The sequence below is a fragment of the Mustela erminea genome, chromosome 7 (genome assembly GCF_009829155.1).
Source record: "Mustela erminea isolate mMusErm1 chromosome 7, mMusErm1.Pri, whole genome shotgun sequence".
NCBI lineage: Eukaryota > Metazoa > Chordata > Mammalia > Carnivora > Mustelidae > Mustela > Mustela erminea.
The window spans coordinates 14,025,538-14,044,315 of NC_045620.1; the positions used below are offsets into that span (position 1 = coordinate 14,025,538).

The 18,778-nt window shown below is 52.1% G+C and overlaps 1 protein-coding gene across 3 annotated transcripts in view; it reads left to right on the top strand.

The window, feature by feature from the left end:
* Positions 1-18,778, top strand: part of CDH22 (cadherin 22) — a 120,545-nt gene that overhangs the window by 65,124 nt on the left and 36,643 nt on the right. For all 3 annotated transcript variants that reach the window (XM_032350474.1, XM_032350473.1, XM_032350475.1), the window contains 2 exons: positions 8,411-8,530; positions 16,563-16,730. In XM_032350474.1, the coding sequence (XP_032206365.1) occupies positions 8,411-8,530; positions 16,563-16,730 (288 nt within the window). The remainder of the gene's footprint in view (positions 1-8,410; positions 8,531-16,562; positions 16,731-18,778) is intronic.

Consider the following 18,778-nt stretch of genomic DNA (forward strand, 5'->3'; position numbering starts at 1 on the left):
AGAGCCAACGGGGCTTGTGAGGGACCAGATAAGAGGAGTGAGAGGGAGACAAAGCAAGGATGTTGTTGACAAGTGTGTCCTGAGCAATGGGTGGATGGAGCTGCTGAGATGGGGTCTGCTCCAGGAAGAGCAAGGTTACAGCACAAAATTAAGACTCTTGGGTATGTTGAGACTGAGATGTCTACTAGAAATCTGGGTGGAGCTGTCAAGGGGACAGCTGGGTCTCTGAGTCTGGCGGTCAGGAGCACTATCAGGGTCAGAGATACAATTTTGAAGGTCATCAGCAGAGAGAAGGAATTTAAAGCTCAAGGCTGGATAAAACCAACAAGAAAGTGAGTTTTGAGAGAAAAGATTTAGACTAGATAATCTCCTAATGTTGGGGGCACCAGACCCCTTCCCACAAGTTTCACAACCTGAGCAGTGGACAGCAAGATTTCACAGGGCTCTCATGCCCAGTTCAACTCTACCTACTTATTAATGCCAACTATGTATAAGATATGCTTGGCACTGTTGAGGATACAGAAATGAGAACTTCAATCCAACATGCATCTATTAGCCACTACTTTATTCCGGGCACTGCAGGGGATCTAAAGATAAGTAATTGAATTAAATCCACAAATGTTTATTAGCACCCATTATGTACAAGGCCTCCAGTGTACTTGGCTCTGTAGGGGTTGCAAAGATGAGTCACCTAACTTAGCAAACATTTATTAGCACCTACTTTATATATAGCCCCAAGGGGATAGAAAAATAAGCAGTTGCTTTCAATGCAATAAACATGTATTAGTGCCTACTGTGTACATGGCAATTGGGTAGGTATGTGGGGATGCAAAGAAGAGCAAGACCCTCCCCTGACCTTAAAGTGATGGCAGATCAGTTTCATCTCTGGGGTGAACTTTGTTCAAATGGTAGTGACTATAGGGTTGTGTTGAGAAGGAATCTGAGGCCCCTCCCATTCAAGCTCAGGAGAAAATGCTGCAAACGATTAGTAATGTCTGCTGAGAGCAAAGGCAAGCCAATGGAATGGTTCATTTGGCATTGGATTGGCATTGTTGGACCATGGGATTGGGACTCAGTGAGCTGTGGAAATGGGCAGGGGCTCTGCCAGAGCGGGGTTCCCATGTATTCCAGTTCCTCTGTGAGCAGCATCTCTAACAGACAGAAGCGCTGTTTTGTAGTATAGCCTGCACTTCTTGGGACATTTACTAAATAACAGCTGTCAGCCAACACTGCTTTCACAGAGCTATTTCCCCTTATTCTCAACAATCCTGGGGAATAAGCAGGGCAGGTATTACTGTCCTCATTTAACCAATGAGGAAATAAATGCAGAGAGAGATAAAGTAACTTGCCTGAGTTTCCAGAGTGAGAGCTGGAGCCAGAACTGGACCCCGAACCCAGAAGCAGAACCCAAGCCACTTGCCTCAGCTTGTGTGGGCAACAGCCATGCACAGAGACTGTATAGCTTGCAAAGCACTTTCACATCCCTGATCTTAATTGATTCTCCCAGAAGCTCTCAGGTCAAGTGTTAACACACCCATTTTATAGCTGGAGAAACTGAGGCTCACGAGGGGAAGAAGGTAACACTGGAAGAGCACACTACTGATTGTTGAATCCAGTGGTTGGCGGGGGACAGGGCAAGGAGGAAGGGAGGAAAGAAGGAGGCAGTGTGTTCCCCAAAGGTCTCATTTGGGGAGGGCAGCAACAAGCTGGGAGCCTCTGAGTGTCCTGTCTGCAGCCAGAGAGAGTGTGGCTCAGCAACCCTCAGGCCCAAGCCAGGAATCAATCGCTGGCCTCTGCAGAGACAACTTCTAAAGATGTTTTTAATTAAAGTCCAGGAAGATCTATATGTGCAATATCTCCTTGCCTAGCAACGGCACTGGCTCTCACCACCCAAGATCGGGGGAAACAGGACAGGAGATTTCTGGTGGAGAAAGTGGCAAGGAAGAGCAGAGGCCCTGGCCCTCAGGAGTCATCCCCGTGGCCCAGGGAACCTGGACAGTGAAGAGTGGATCCATGTCTTTCTTTGTCATTTCCATCAACAAATTATTCCACACACACAAGCACCTTCTCTAAGCCAGGCCCTATACCTACATAGCAGTGAGTACAAAGGTGACCGAGCCACCATCCTGCCCTCAAGGGCCTAGCACACAGTGGGTGCTCCATAGATGTCGGGTAACTGAATAGAAGCAAATAAGAAAAAAAATGTTTGCTGTCTGCAACAGGCAGACCGTTGCTACTACAGCAGATACTTAAAATGTTGCTGTCCCAACAAACAAGGTGACCAGACTACATACTAGACGGTCCCATTTAAATGTGGGAAGGACAGAAGAGCATAAGTGTCTCAAACTGGGATGGTAGGGGAGTCCTCTCTCTCAGGGGAACAGATGAGCTCCCATACACATTCATGGGTGAGTCCATGGCTGGGATCTATGAGGACAAAGGGAGGGGACTGTGTCCCAGAGTTTCGCTGGAGACTCTGGAGAAGCGTATTTGCAACATAGGGCACTCTTATCCCATTGAGCCAAAACTGCTTCTTCTCTTTGTCCCCCCTCCCACTCTCTCCCACTCTCCTCTTGCTTAATATGTATCTCTGCCTGTCTCTGTTTCTATATAAGTCTACTTTCTGACTTTATCTCTGCATTTCTACCTCTTTCTGTCACATTCTGTGTTCCACTTTCTCCCTGTCTCTATGTATCTCTGCCTTTCTGATGCTCATATCTCTGTCTCTGTCCTATTTTCTTCCTATGTGTCTGGGTATCTGTTTTCCCACTTTCTCCCTGCCTGTCTCTCTGAATCCCTGTCCCTCTGTCCCTTGTCTCTGTCTGTGTCTCTGACCCACTTTCTAACCTCATCTCTTAGTGACACCTTCTCTGTCACTTGTCTCTGGGCCTGCCTCCTACCCCTCCCTCCCAACTACTCCCCACCCCAGCCATGTTCCTTCATCTCCTGCATATCATTAGGCTGCCCTGGCTGGGCGGCCGGAAGCTGTGGAGGCCAGCCCAGTGAGCCAGCATCATAAGTGATGATCAAAGAGGGAGTTGGGAGGGAGAGTTTGAGAAGGGGTTTGTTTCCTGTGTAATCTGAACGTTCCCAGGGACTCGACAAGTGGTTTTTAATTTTTAATAGAAAGCATTCCGTGCAGTTCTGGCAGCAGCAGGGGGTGGGACTCATTTTTTATAAATGTTTGAGAAGCTAAATGTGAGCTGAGGGTTTCCCCAGGCCCAGCAGGGCAGCAAAGGGAAGTAGGGAAGAGGCATGATGGTAATAATTACAAACATCTTCATAATAATGACACTTGGTCACCTCGTTTGAAGATTCTGTTCCTTTCCAAAGTGCTTCGTCTCTTTCATCTCATTAAAGGGCCTCCCTCTTCCAGGGAGTCCAGAAGGATGAAGTATTATCTCCATTTTACAGAAGGGGCACTGAGGCCCAGTCGGGTCAGTTTTCCCACAGCCACAAAGCCCAGGAGAGTGCTGCGATGACTTCAGTCCTGGAGCTCCCCTCCCCATAGCACCACCTCCTCCTTGAGCCAATGGGACTCCTCCTGGGGGCTCTGGAGCCCAAGTCTAGGTGGCAGTAGGACCTCATAGATATCAAAGACAAGAGCTAAGAAAAGAAAGAATCCTGGGTTGGGAGCCAGGCCATGGGTTCCAATTCTGGCTCCATGTCAAACCATGTCAGAGACATCCAGGTAAACCAAGGATAAGGGGTGAGCTTGACCCCTCCCTCCTGATAATGGTGTCCAGGAATTTTTTACTTCAGGCCAAGGGCACAGCCCCAGAGACCTTCTGACCATTGCAGAGAGACAAGAGGAATAAACTACTGAGTGCTACTATATGCCCAGCTTTACCAGCCATGTAAATCCATCATTTCTAGTCCTCAGAGCATCCCTGGGAGGCAGAGGGGCCTCCTCTAGACTAAAGGTGAGGAAAGAGGTCAAACAGGGAGAAAGACTTGACCAAGAGCACAGAGTGAAGAAGCGGTGGGATCCGAACCCTAGACTCTCTGATGCCAAAGCCCAGCCAGTCTCATCTCCTGGCAGGAGTCTGAAGTCTCATGCTGATTTTGCCTGGGAGGAGCACTGCTGACTTGGTGGCATGTGTCATCCTTGCTTCTTCCTTCCTAGGGTCAGTCTCGGAACTGGCACAGTGAGTCCAGAAGAGTGACATGCTGGCTCCACAGACCTGGGCTGCAGTCTTTCCCTACCACTTACTACTGATAGAACCTGGGGAAAGTCACTGAGCAGAGACTCCATGACTCAGTTTCCTGAGTTCAGTCAGGGGTTTGGCCGGTGGTTAGCCTGGGATTCATTTTAGAATCACTGCAGCAGTTTTTTAAAATGCCCTTGTCTCTGCTTCACCCCAGGAGAGGCTTACAGAATTGGTCTGGGGTGGGGTTCAGCATCAGTTTTATTTTAAAGCTCCTAAGAGATTCTAATATGCAGCCAGGGTAAGACACACTGGTTTCCATGCTCTCTGAGGACCAGCCTTTCCACATTTAACATTCTACGTGGAACCCTGCTCTGAAATCCTGTTTACCCAAGAATCATTTGGGCAATACTTCCTATGCCGGCCTGGATAGAGGCCCTTAACCCCATGTAGCTTAAGAGTTGGCTGGCAGCACCATGGACAGCAACCAGCCCACCCTAGCCAATCCCAGCCCTGCTTCTGGAAGTCCGAGCTTCAACCAGTTGTGGCAGGGAAAATCCCGGATGCTGTTCCTTGCCATTCCCCTCCTTTCTCTGACTCGTCCCTCTCTTACTTGCCTGTCTCCTTTTACGCCTATTGCCCGCCCCCCCACACTTCATAAGTCCAGGCATATGTAGGTTTTGACATCAGATCAACCTGGGTTTGAATCCTGCCTCTCCTATTTCCTTGCCAGGTGAACTTGACCGGGCATTGTTCTGGGTTCTGAACATGGAGAACTGTTTGAGTTCTCACAGTGATCTTGAGAGCTTGGCAGTAATATTACCTTCATTTCACAAGTGAGGAAACTAAGGCACAAGGGACTTCATTGCTTAACTTCACTCAGCCTCATTTTTTCATCTGTAAAGTGGGAATCTCAATAGAGCTTACTTCAAGCTTATTTTATAATTCCATGAGATAACAGACATAAAGGGCTTCTCATAGGATCTAGCACAAAGTATTATTCAGTAAACATAATCTATCATGATCTTCGAATAACAATATGTAATAATAGGTTTCATCAGCATTTGTTATTAATTCACATTTTCACCCTTCACTGTGCATAGCAGTTCCCTCATCTGTAAAATGGGAATGATGCAGGATTGTATGGTGTTGGCTCATATCCACTCACAATAGGCAAATATTGATTTTCTGTTTTGTGAGCCACTTGATATCACATAGGTAGCTTGAAATTGGCCATGGTGAGAGTCTCTATACCATGGAAATCAACAAATACAACAAGGCAGGGCGTTCCTCCCCACCCCTCTAGCCCTCTGAGCTGATGGTTAAACATTTACCAGCATACCACTGCAACTACATCTTAGAATTCGACTGAGAATTAAAGGAGGGAGTGGATGTGATGGTCATTATAAAATCAAACTGCTGAATGGAGGGAAGCTGACCCTGCGGTGGTCCCGTAGCAGCCACAAGCCTGGCACCCTTTTATCTGCTCATTCTGGGGAGCTGCTGACTTGTGAAGAAGGTAGGAGGGGGTCTGGAGCCTGGGGAGCCAGTGGTGAATCACTGACCCTTCACCATCCCCACGTGTCGGCATTAACTATAATGGCTGCAATAAAGAATCCGGGATTGGGGAAATGATTCCATCATCCCCGCAGGAGTCCCTGGGATGCAGCCAGGGAGAGAGAGAGAGAGAGAGATCAGCCATTACCCTGGGGAGTCATTCAGCTGGATATTGTGCCTTGCCCAAGGGGGGGGGGGACAAGCAGAGGGGAGTGGCAGGGAGACCCTCTCTCATAACAGCTACAACAGCCACTATTTATTGAGCACCCACCATGAGCCTGATGCTTTATGTGTCTTCTCCCTTTTCAGTGTGTCTGTGAGGGAGGCATGATTGTGCTCATATACTCAACATGCCATGCCTCCCAAGACAACAACCTACATTTATTGAGTGCTTAGCGTGGGGCAGGCACTGTCCTCGGTGCTGAACATGAAGTCTGTTTAAATTCCTAAAACAATTTTAGGAGTTTGGTAATATGCTCATCTTTATTTCACAAATGAGGAAATTGAGGCACAAGGGGGTTGTGACATGTTCAAGGTCAAACTGCTAGTAAATGGCAGAGTCATCACTGATTGTGATTCATTACACTGAGCCACCATCCCCAGAGCCACTCTGCCTGCCTGCGTTGACTGTCACCCCAGGAGAGCTTTGACCTCAGAGTCCTGGGTTCAAATCCCACCACTTCCTCTCTCAGTGCTCTTGGTCAAGTCTTCCTACTTGTCTGACCTGTTTCCTTACCTGTAACTTAGAGGGGAACATTCTGGCTCTCAGAAATACTATGAGGATTAGAGATGATGAATTTTTTTTAAAGATTTTATTTATTTGACAGACAGAGATTACAAGCAGGCAGAGAGGCAGGCAGAGAGAGAGGAGGAAGCAGGCCCCCCCGCTGAGCAGAGAGCCCGATGTGGGGCTCAATCCCAGGACCCCCAGACTATGACCTGAGCCGAAGGCAGAGGCTTTAACCCACTGAGCCACCCAGGTGCCCCAGAGATGATGAATTTAAGTGCTCAGTGAAGCTGGACATGTAGTGGGTGCCCCTAAGAGTTTATTCCTTTTTCCTCTTTCTGTATAATATGAGGCACCTGGGGTTATGTCCTTGGCCCTGAGAGGAGACCCTGGGCACCAAGCATCGAGGGGGAGAGGGCTTGCTCAGATACCTTCCCTAGCTTCTCTGGGCAACCCTGACATGGCTGACATGGAGCAGGAGCTGCCAAAGAGAGGCGCATTGCGGGGCCGGTTTAGAAGGCTCAGGCTGGGAGGGGGGATATAGAGAGGAAAATAAGGAATGCAAAAGAGTGAAAAATAAATACATGTGTCTGTCTGGAATGATCGAGGGCCCCAGGCTGGAGGCGGGAGAGGCGGGCGGCAGGCTGGGCGTAGCAGAATTGCTGCAGTAGCACTTCCAGAGCCTCACTCATTAGCCAAGCTGTGAATGGGCCTTACTTCCTAGCAGGCACCCTTCTGGCCCAGAGAGTACCACCCAGCCCCGGGAAGGCCCCACCCAGAACCTCAGCAGGTCTGGGTCCCATCCCCTCACCAGCAGGGCATTCAAAAGAAGGCATCACCTTGAAATGACGTCTGAGTCTTATCCTCTTGGCTCATATCTTGAGCTCCCAAGACTCCCTCTTGGGTCTTCTACCTCACCCCCTCCTTTCTGGAAAGGTTCAGATGGACCAGAAGGCTTTGCCCACCTCCCCATCCAACCCTCCCCCACCCCACCCTCAACCCCCTCCTGTCCAGCCTCACATCCCAAGCCCTGATTTCGTCAAATTGAACATGATGTCAAATTAGAGCCATCTCTGGGACAGGCCGAGAGAAGCTCCCAGTTTAATGAGGCAGCGTCGAAAATCAATAACTTAATTGCCGCTGTTTGATGGACTTTTATCCAATTTATAGTCTCCCCAGCAGCCTACGTGCAGAGCATGCAGAGTATGTGAAGTGTGTGTGCGTGTGTGTGTGTGTGTGTGTGTGTGTGTGTGTCTGGGGCGGGGGACTGTCTGGACACCCAGGGGAAGGGGCGAGGAGGGCACCAGGACCCACAGCCAACTATTTCCCACAGGGAAAGCTGGGCCTTACCATCCTCCTGCCCCCAATCCAAAAGCTACTGGCCTCTGAGCCCCAGTGAACTTGGTTATCCTTCTGGGCTGCCCAACCCCCATCCTGTGGGGGGTGGTAAGGTGGGAGGGAAGAGAGGCAGAATTCTCTCGAGAAATCAGGAGGGGCGGGGGTGGGTAGAAAGACCCCTGTTTTGGAAGTCGGGTGCCTAGTTTCCAGTCTTGGCTCTAACTCTGACCGTGATGACTTAATTGGTGACGATGACCATTGCATCACCCGCTGAGACTGAGCCCCATCTGGACTGAGAATTTAAAGTGCATTCCTCAACATCAAGAACCAAGGACTAGGATTATCCCCCATTTGCTGAAGAGGAAACGGATTCAGAGAGGCTGTCTTCCCTTGCCAGAATCCTACAGCTGGGAGCCACCAAAGGAGATCTGAACCCAGATCTGACTCCATGGTCATGCTTGTGTCACAGGAAGCCCCCAGATCAGGAAGCGGGTTGGGAGTCGGTGTGGGGATGAGGACTGTGAGGGGACTAGCTTCCACGACCTCCAGCTTGGATCTCCTCTCCTAGCTTCCCTGGGGTGGGGAGGACAAGCACAGCGGCCCCAGGTGACCCCCGTCTCGCTTGGTCCCCCGGGTCCAGGCACGTCGGTGATGCAGGTGATGGCCTCTGATGCAGATGACCCCACGTACGGCAGCAGCGCTCGGCTGGTGTACAGCGTGCTGGATGGCGAGCACCACTTCACCGTGGACCCCAAGACAGGTAAGGGGCGGGGCCGGGCCGGAGGGGCGGGGCCTGGGCAAGACTGGAGGAGGGGCACGGAGGGGCGGGGCTAGAGGGTGGGGGTACTTCCGCTGGCAGCCTTCTAACCAGACATCGCTGAGGGTAGGACGGGCCCGGAAGTGGCATCTATCCTGTTCCAGGATCTCAGAGAGGAAAGGACGGCCAGGCAGAAAGAGACAAGGGCTGAGGAACAGAAAAAGATGGGGCTTGAGGGCGGGGGGGGGGGGGTGAGGAGCGCCTGCCATACTGGAAGAGAAACAAAAAGGCAGGATGCCTCCACCATGCCAACATGGGCGCCCTGAAGGGGACTTCAGAGGTCCCACGTAAGCGACCCTCCTGTCCTTGGAGCTTAACTGAAGCAAGCGTGTCTGCAGCCCTTAGGGGTCAGCAGGTGAAGGGCGCCTTTTCAGCAGTTGTGAAAGCTCTGTTCAAAGGACAGTTGTTAAGGGTCTGATGGAAAGAGATAGAGACAGGCGAGAATGGCTTGTTGGCTTCTTTTCCCTCCCCCAACACCACCGAACACAGTCCTCATTTCACTTTCTCTGAGGTTAGAGCCTGATTACGTCTCTGAAGGGCCCTGCCAGAGCGGCAGGGAGGGCAGAGCAGGACATGAGGCTCAGAGAACTGAAGTGCCTCACAGAGGTTGTTGCACAGCTGGGCGTGGCTGCCGATGCCAAGGAAGGTGTTCTCCCTGTCCCTGAGATGGGAAGGGCAGGCCAGGAGTGAGGGCTCACTGGAGACCGCCCACCACACAATGTTTATCAGATGCCATCCTGGGGCTCACAGTCCAGTGGGGGCAGGGGCGACAGGCACATGCATGGGCCATCAGGATGCAAAGTTCCGGGAGGTGGAAGGAGCTGATCTCCAAAGGATAAGAAGGCGCTGGCCAGACCCAGATGGGGATTCAGAGACAGGCATTCCAGGCAGAGGGCATGGTGCTGGCAAAACTAGGAGGGAAGAACACCCTGAGGCATGAGGGGAATTGTAAGCAACTCAGGACTGGGAAAAGCAGGAGGCCTAAGATGGGATCAGGGCTGGCTGGTAGGGGCCCAACTGGGCCCAGGAGAAGTGAGGCTTAAGACCTTGGATTTTATTCTAAGGGTAATGAGGGAATTTTTTTCCAAGGGTAATGGGGGTAAAAGGTAGTTCTAAGGATTATTCTAAAGGTAATGGTGTGTGTGTGTGGTGGATCTGCATTTTGGGTTTTTGTTTGTGTATTTTATTTGTTGGGGTGTGGGATTGAGGATTCTAGATTATGAGCAGTTATAATTGTACTATCTTATGCAAAATATCTTTGTCATTTTTTTCTCCTTGCAAAAGTAATATATTTTGGAAATTCAAACATTAAATGTTAAAAGAGGGAGAGAAAGAAAGAAAGGAAGAAAGAAAGAAAGGAAGGAAGATGCTTCCCACCCTCATCCCCTAATTACAGCCCCAAAGGTAGCTACTTGGTACATATATCCTATGAGATCTTGGACTCATTCACTTAAAAAAATATTAAGTTTCTAAAAATAAATAACGTATTTCAAGGTTCGAAATTTAAAAAGTAATCCAAACAGGTATTTAGTGGACATTCTTCACCCCTTCCAGTCCCCCAGCCACCCAGTTTGGGTCCCCAAGGCAACCAATGTAATTTCCTTGCGTACCCTTTCAGAGCTATTCTATGCATGTACAAGAAAATAGGTACATGTATTTGTTTTATTTTTTTTACACAAATGGTAGCTATAAACACACACTATATACACTGCTTGCCTTTTTCACTTTACAATACATCTTGAAGATTATTCTATATCAGTACATAAAGAGCTTCCTCATTCTTTTATTTAACAGCTGTTGTGGATACACTAAAATTTATTTCACCAGTCCCCTATTGATGGACACTTACGCTGTTTCCAATCTTTTGCTACAACAAGCAATGCTACAGTGAATAACCTCATACATATATCATTTTGTGCTTGTGTGAGTGTATCTGCAGGATGATTTTCGGGAAGAGGAAAAGCTGGGTCAAAGAGCACATGCATTTGGAATCCGGATAGATAATGCCGAAATGTACCAGATTACACTCCCGAGAGCCACATAGGAAGGCGCCTGTTCCCCTCCTCCTCACCAACATTTTGGGCTCATTGATGACTTTTAGGCAAGGAAGTGACATGCTCAGGTTTTCATTTTAACAAGATCCCTCGGGCTGCTCTCTTTAGCATGGCTCAGAGACAGGAATTGAATTCAGGGAGACTCAGTAGCCTAGGGTGCCCAACAGAGAGCCCCAAATGATAAACACCAAGGCCTGCGCCCTTCCCCGACCCCCACCCAGACTCCTGAACCTGCTCCATCTAGTTCAGGAGCCAGAAATGACACAGGATTGGTGGCGAGGGTTAGCTGAGATGCTGAGGAGGGAGAATAAGAGATGACAGTGAGATCCTACCAAGGGCAGACCTTGGGGGTAGGGAACTGGACTGAGGGAAGAATCTGGGGGTTCCCAACTTTGGGACCTGGGATGGGAAAGAGCACCATCCACAGAAACAGAAGGAGGAATGTTGATTAAGAAAACTAGGACCAAAAGAATTAGTGAATGTGCCCTGGGATCTGGTGCAGAGCTAATTCATTCCATTTTAACCAAAGGGCCTTTAGGAGGGGAGAGGAGAAGGAAAGAAACATCTAGAACATCTAGCAGGCTGTCTGAAATATGGGCCTGGAGCTCTCTTAATAGCAGGGGCTCCTTAAACTTTGGTTTCCCACATGCACAAGAAGGATAATAATTCCCATCACAAGTGACTGTTGCGAGGCTCCAACAGGAGAGTTCCTTCCTTCATTCAACAACTCTTCAGCCAGTGCCTCCTATGTACCTGGCTCTGTTCTAGGCTCTAAGCATATGGCAGGAAGCAAATCCATACCTTCATGGAGCTTTAATTCAAGTAGGGAATACAGAAATGCAGAAAATAAGCCTATCCAGGTATAACATAACATCATAGCAACAAATATAAGGAAGACACAGAAAGCAGGATAAAGGGGTAGACTTCGATGAAGAAATCAGGACGGGCCTTTCTAAGGAGGTGACCTTGGACAGAGACGTGAGTGAAGGGAGGGTATGAGCCCCCTCGGAAGGAACGTGCAGGCCAAGGGAACAACGAGGGTACAAAGTGCCCGGCGCAATCCTTGGTACCTCCTGGCAAGCCGAGGGGCTGCTGTTGCCTGTTGCTACTGACGCCTTCATTCGTTCAGCCTGAGGAGGGGGCCCTTCGAGTTGATTCCCCTTCCAGAAAGGGAGGAAGAGACAGAAAAAAGGGAGGGGCCAGGACTGAGTCTGGGAGATGGCAGGGGTGAGCAGATGGGGGACCAGACTTCAAGCAAGTGAAGAGGACGGCCGGGTTCTCAGAAAAAGCATCCCCCGCTGCAAGGAGGCAGGAAGAGGGTGGCACGTGGGAGGCCTCGGAGAGCCCAGGAGGGCAGGAACCGTTCTCAGGAGGCCAGAGAATGGGCACCAGACAAGGCAGGTGAAGCAGCACAGTTGAGGTCCTTGTCCTAGGGTCCTTCACTTTCTCAGTCTGAGAGGGTCTTTGCTGACACCTCCCAGGAAGGACCAGATTGTTCCTCCCCTTGGCTTCAGCCCCACTGCAGGAGCCGCCCTGGTGCCATTCCCAGCCCCAGCTCCATTTCCCCAGCCAGGAATATTCCGCTGATGCGGGTCTATATTTAGCAGCTGCTGCGAGGTACAGTCTGTTCTCGCTGTGCAGATAGCAGGGAGCAGAGCCGGAACGGGCCCTGAGAGGAAGGTGTGAGGGAGAGGAGGAGGCGGGGCTCCGTGGGGCCGAGTGCCAGAGGAGGAATTAACTTGTGTGTTTTAAAGGCCAGGCCTGCCAGCAAGCCCCCCACAGGGGCGACAGGGATGGCATTTGCGGGCTAATGAGGCATCGCTTGGGCTCCAGGGCCCCTTCTGCAGAATCTGGAAGGGACAGCAGGGGTGGTGAGGATAACAGCTGGAACTGAGGGGGATGGGTGAGGACAAGGCTTCTGGGAGCCCTGGCCAGGTTCTGACTTTCAGCCCCTCCCCCCCCCCCCCCCCCCCCGCCCACCTCCACTCCCGCAAGACTAGAAAGGGGCGCTCAGAGACTCCAAGTTATCTGCTGAGAATTCTCAACTGGGTCAGAGATGTCTGTTTTCCTGGGATGAATGAAACAAACCTTTGCTGAGCACCTTCTAAGTCCCAGATCCTGGGGTCAGGATGATAACCAGATCTGGCTTCTGCCCCCGCGGGACTTTTGTTCCAACAGAGAAGCCAGAAACAAACGACACCCAGCCTGTGAGAGGGGAGACAGAGGGTCTGTGGCAGTAGGTCAGGCAGTCCAAGTGTTTACTGAACACCTACAACGTGCCAGACCCTCTAGGTAAGACGATGAACAAGGCCAGGAGGATCGGGTACCCGATCCAGGACTTGAGGGAGGGAACATCATGGCATCCCCAGAATGTGAGACCTGCCGCTGGAAACCTTGTCTCATTTAGTTCCCTTAAAAGCCTTCCAACTGGGTAGCCCCATTTTATAGAATAGGAAACGGAGACTCAGAGGCACTCAAGAACTTACCCGAGGTCAGATAACATGTACATGATGGAAAGAAGAACCTAAACCAGTCAGTCTGACCCCAAAATCCCTCCTTTCTGCACAGCCTCAAATCTGACTCCGTGCCCCTACTCACAGTACCTCCTCAGTAAGCGTCTGATAGGTGAGTGAATGAAGCGATTTGCAGGGCCAGAGCTTCCAAGAACAATTGCAGGGGCCGGTGTGAGAATTTTACCCCCCAAGCCGGGAGACAGGCACCAGCCCCAGGCTGCTCCTCCCTGCATCAGGAGGCGGAGTGGGGGCCGAACGTAGCAGGTAACAGAAGATGCCACGGATTCCTCCCACCCCGCTAGGTAAAGTGACTTTGCCACTGCTCCTATCAAGAGACGGAGTCTAGATGGGTGCCTGGCTGGCTGAGTGTAGATAGAGATTGGACTCTATCTCTCAATGTCATGAGTTCAAACCTTATGTTGGGCATGGAGCTTACTTAAAGAGAGAGAGGTGGAGTCTTGAATCTGGAGCAGAAATTATGTTCTGCCAAGTCCCAGGTTAGGCCTTAAGAGGCCCTGCAATCCTCACCCTCACTCCTCTCTCCCAAGACCACCATCTAAGGAAACGCGCTCAGCCTGCTGAAGACCGGACACGCTCCCCCTCACGGCCCCCTCACGGCCGGGACCACCTGCCAGACCTATGCGCCAGGCCCCGCTGGGCCTCTGGCCAGGGGAGCCTCTAAGGAAATGTGGCTGCATGAGCGAGCCCAGGAGAGAGACAGTCCGGAGAACATGATTTCGCCATCAGATATCTACTGCTCTTTGACAAACTGCCCCCGAACACGGCGACTTAACACAGCAACAGTTTTTTCTTGTCATAATCTTGTGGGTTGGCTGCACAGGTCTTTTTGCCAGGGTCACTCATGGGGCGACAGTCAGCTGGCAGGTCTGCTAGGACAGCCAGCGTGGCTGGGCCCCTCCCTCCTTGTGGCCGTCCGCCTAGGGCTTTTTCTCAGCACAGTGGTCTTGAGGCTCCCAGAGGACAGGCCCCCGCACACAAGGGCTTATCAAGCCTCTGCTTTTTGTCCTGTTTGCTGATGTCCCATTGGCCAAAACAAGTTTGCAGAGCCAAGGCCTGAATCAGTATGAGAGGGGGTGACCCAAGAGTGTGCCTAATCACAGGTGTGCGCTATTGGGAGCTGTAGTCATCCCAGGCTGTCACCGGGTGTGATCCCAGGGTTGGGTCCAGAGGCAGCAGGGCCCCTGGGTTCCCACCTCCTAGTCTCCCAACAGTGGCCCCTGATCGTCTACAAGGCTTCATGGCTAGTTGCCAAGTGAACAGAGGTTGGTGGCCCTACATCCCTCCAGAGCTAGAAGTGGCAGTGACAGCAAGGAGGCAGCCCCATGAGCGGGGTTCCTCCCCGCCAGGGGTGGACCTCAGCCAGAGCCGTGCTCCAAGCCCCATTCACCAGCTTCTGGTGCGCAAGCTCACAGACGCACGGTGGTCCCAAATCCCAGCACCGCCTCTACAGTCCGTGAGGTCCTGGAGGCCAAGGACATGTGCAAAGCTTAGGGATGCAGGAGGGGCTCCACTGGTTGGCTTCCTCCCAGCCCTTCTGACTGGTTCACTCAGGGAGCCCCCGTCTCTGGCCTGGTGCCCGCTCCACCGTCAGTGGGCCTGTCTGCCCTCTCCCTTTCTCCCTCCACTGTCTTTCTTCCCTCTTTCCTGACCCTGGGCCTCCCTGCTGTCTGCGAGAAAGGCTGTTTACTCAGTCTCTATTGTTTCCTGCCTTCCTTTCTCCCCTTGGTTCTTTCTCTCAGTTCTTTCTCTTTCGCTTCTCTGGGGCTCTGGAGCTCTGTTCCTCTCTCTCACCATCCCCTCCTGAGTACGCATTTCTCTCCGGCTTGACCACTCCCCTCTCTCCTTCTCTCTTTCCTGGCTCTTTAGGTCTCCCTTGCTCTCTGTCCCCCACTCCAGGGCTGCAAAGCCTCAGCTGATAGACCAGCAGAGGCCTGGGCCCAGCCTCATTGCCAGAAGGGTGCCCCGTTCACAGTCAGTGTTGGGGCAGCTCAAGGAGGGCCTGCTGTGCCCAGAACCGAGACTGGTATGGAACACGCTGCTACTGGCAGGTGGCGGGTAATGTTATTCCGCCTGAAACTCCCATAGTGCTGGGGTTGATCGTTCCTGTTCTGTAGGGAGGCACTGCAGTTGTCCCATTTTCCAGAGAAGGAAACTGAGATTCAGAGGAAGGGATTTGCTCAAGATCACATGGCCAAAAAAATGGTAGAGCTGGGATTTATCCCAAGTTCATGGGCTTCCAAGACTCCTCCATCCTTGCAAAGGCCACCCTCAGGAAAGGAGGGGTCAGCGGGGAGCCCATAGAAGGGTCTCAGAGGCCACCGATGGAGAGTCTGTGCGACTCTTCATTAGACAGACTACACATTCTCCATATCTGCATGTGATCCCACAAAAGCAGGGCCACTTCCTAGATGCCCTGCCTCCAGCACCCCCAGCTACACATACAGATACACACATACACGCACACACCGCAGCCTCTTCCCTCATTCTAGCGCCTCTATTGGAGTCTGGGGGCTGTTTGGAGACATCAGGAGTCTAAGATTGGGTTTTATGGGGCGCATCATGGGGCTGCTGGTGCATGACTCCACCTGGCGTGCCGGCCCCGGGCACCACCTGTCACCACCTGGTACTCGGCAGGTTGGAGTAAGTGGCGGGGGAGGCACTGAATGCCTCATCGACTCTCCCCTCCACCTCGGTCTCCCACTGGCAGGGAGACAAGAACTCGGCCTTCCGCTCGGCAGAATTAATCTTGCGGTGACCCCCCACCCCCATTTCTGCTGCCCCTGCCCCTCTTGCCTCAACAGCTTGAAGGGCTGTCTGATCAGTGATTCGCTAGTGCCTGGACAGAGAATCTAGGGCTGGGCCAGGGCCCGGGGACCCCAAGGGCTGAGGGTCGACTCCAACACAGAGAAGGGAGAGTGAAAATAAGTGTGCTCTCAGCTGTGAGCGTGCACGCGTGTGTGTGAGTTCATGTGTGTTCTTATGTACGTACTATATAAGTGTGCGAGCCATACCTAGTGTATGCATACAGGTGAGTGTGACTCCAGAGTGAGTGTGCATGAGTGTGGGCGTGAGTCTCGTTCACCATGTTAACACTCAAAGCCAAGGTGCTGCTCCATGCCTGGCTCTGCTGAGAGCCACTGACAGAGAGAGGAAAGAACGGATCTCTCTGAGCAGGTATGAGTGTGCGTCAGCGTGCGTGAGTGTGCATCAGCGTGCGTGAGCGTGCATGGGGCTGCTAAGCCTGTATCCGCATCGTCCCCACACCCATGTCTTTGACGTTCCCCTCCTTAACTTGCCTGAGACCCGCCTCTGCTTACGGAGGGGTCTGTGTGTCTGCTGGCAGCTTGCGGGGGGGAGATCCCTGGCCTCACTCTCACTCACCCACAGGTGTGATCCGGACAGCTGTGCCTGACCTTGACCGCGAGAGCCAGGAGCGCTACGAAGTGGTGATCCAGGCCACAGACATGGCGGGCCAGCTGGGCGGCCTCTCCGGCTCCACGACCGTCACCATCGTGGTCACTGATGTCAATGACAACCCACCCCGTTTCCCTCAGAGTAAGTGGGGCCTTCCCAGAAGGCGAGGGAAGCATCTGCGTCCATCTGGTAGACCCCCAGCTCCCCTTGCATCGAGCTTCCGTGGCGGGGATTCCGTGGGCGTCTGTTCATCCTTCCAGCCGCCCACCAAGCTCATGCTTCCCTTTAGGTGTCCACCGAAGAGGGACTTGAATCTGTCTATCCACCCAAACCACCCATTTCCCTGCAGTGCCCCTCCTATCATGCTCCTCGCAGAGGAAGTCCTCGAAGTTATCTGGTTTTCCACACAGCCAAGTAACACCGTTACTGACCGCCCTCACCTTGCTTCCTGCCACGGGGGAGCCCCCGTTTGTCCCACCTCCTCCAGCCCCTCACTGGGCCCGCACATACCCTACTCCTGCTTAGTCTATGTACCTGCCCCTGACCCAAGCTTGCAAAGGGAAGGGCTGGGGGCTGGCCAGGGGGTTGGTGGGGAGACACAGGGATGTGAACAGAGGCTGTGGCCAGACCCAGGCCAAGGCCTGCCCATGCTGCACAGAGAAGTGGGGTGGGGGTGGGGGCTGGAATGACAGGTCTGTCCCCCCCCCCCCATTAGCCTGGAGGGCAGGGTGCTGTGCTTCTGAATTAGGAGGTTTTCCACTCTCTGCCTTTCCTGGAACAACAGGGCACTGGGGCTGGTTCTCTGGCGGAGTCCCCCACCTCCCGGTCAGCCAACCCCTCTGCCCAGCCTTGGGCCCAGAGCCGCGCTGGGGAAGCCGGGAAGCCGCCAAAGCTGGCAGAGACTAAATGCGGCAGGGAGCCGGGCTGATCCCTATCGGGGAGTCATTACTCGAGGTCTGCTGCTCTCACATTAGGCCCGCCACAGGGGACTGACCCCCGAGAGATAAGGGAATCCAATCCCTTAGCTGAGAGCGCACCGTCATCCGGGCCTAGCGCCTCAGCCCAGGCTCTGGGCTGGGTGGGCGGAACCGCCAGCCAGCTCTGTGTCGCCAGGGAGCCGGGGGCAGAGCCAACCCCTACCCCCACGTGGAGTGGGGAGCTTTGAGGCACCGCGTGGAGGGGTGGAGGGGTGGGGCGCACCCGGGTTTCTGTCCAGTTGTGTGAGGCTCTGTGCCGGCTCTGAGGGGGAAGCAGTGGGGCAAAGCAGAGAAGAGGGACCCTGGCCCCAGGAAGATTCTTGTTTGTTCATTCATTGATTCGTTCCCTCTTTATCTTTAACACTTCTTTATTGTGAAATATGCACCCTAGCAGAAGGCTGGAAAGTAAAAATGGCCAGTTTGACAACTAACTATAAAGCGAACCTTCCTGGAAACCACACTCCTGGACCCCAGCAGCCTCCACGTGCCTTTCCTGAGCCCGACTGTCCCCCACACCCCCTCTTCCAGGGTCAAGCATGATCCGCAGTTGTGACTGCCGCCTCCTTACCTTAGAGTCAGTTTACCTACATCCGCATCACCGAACCCTATAGCTTAATTTCACCTGGTTGTTTAACCTTAGATGAGCAGACTCATACCATATAACCTCTTTGTGTCTTGCTTTTTTTTTTTCCTCTTAAAATTATGTTCGTGAAATCATAGGTTGTTGCTCGTTGCTTTAATGCGTTCATCTTCATGGCTGCACGGTGTCCATCGTTTATCTGTTCTGTGTTGATGCACGGTTGGTTTGTTTCCAGTTTGAGGCTATGATGAAGGACACTGTCCTGAACATTGCTGCACCTTGCGAACTTCTCAAAGTGCTGGTTTGCATGCATATCTCTGGTGTATATACACACTGGAACAGGATAGCTGGCTCGTGGGATATACTCAGCCTCAGCTTTACTAAACAAAAGCCCAGCTGCACCCCCCATGGAAAAAAATGCACGTGTCCATTGTAGTCCATCCTCACCAACACTTGCTATTGTCAGACTCTTTAATCTGTGTTAACCCAGTGAGCGTAGACCCATGGTCCTTTGCATTCATTCACTCCCTAGTCACTCACACATTTCATTTATGCGACAGTCTGGTGTTCTGCCAAGCTTGGAGAATGCCTGATGAATAAGAGATGTGGTTCCTGCCTTCCAGGAGCTCACA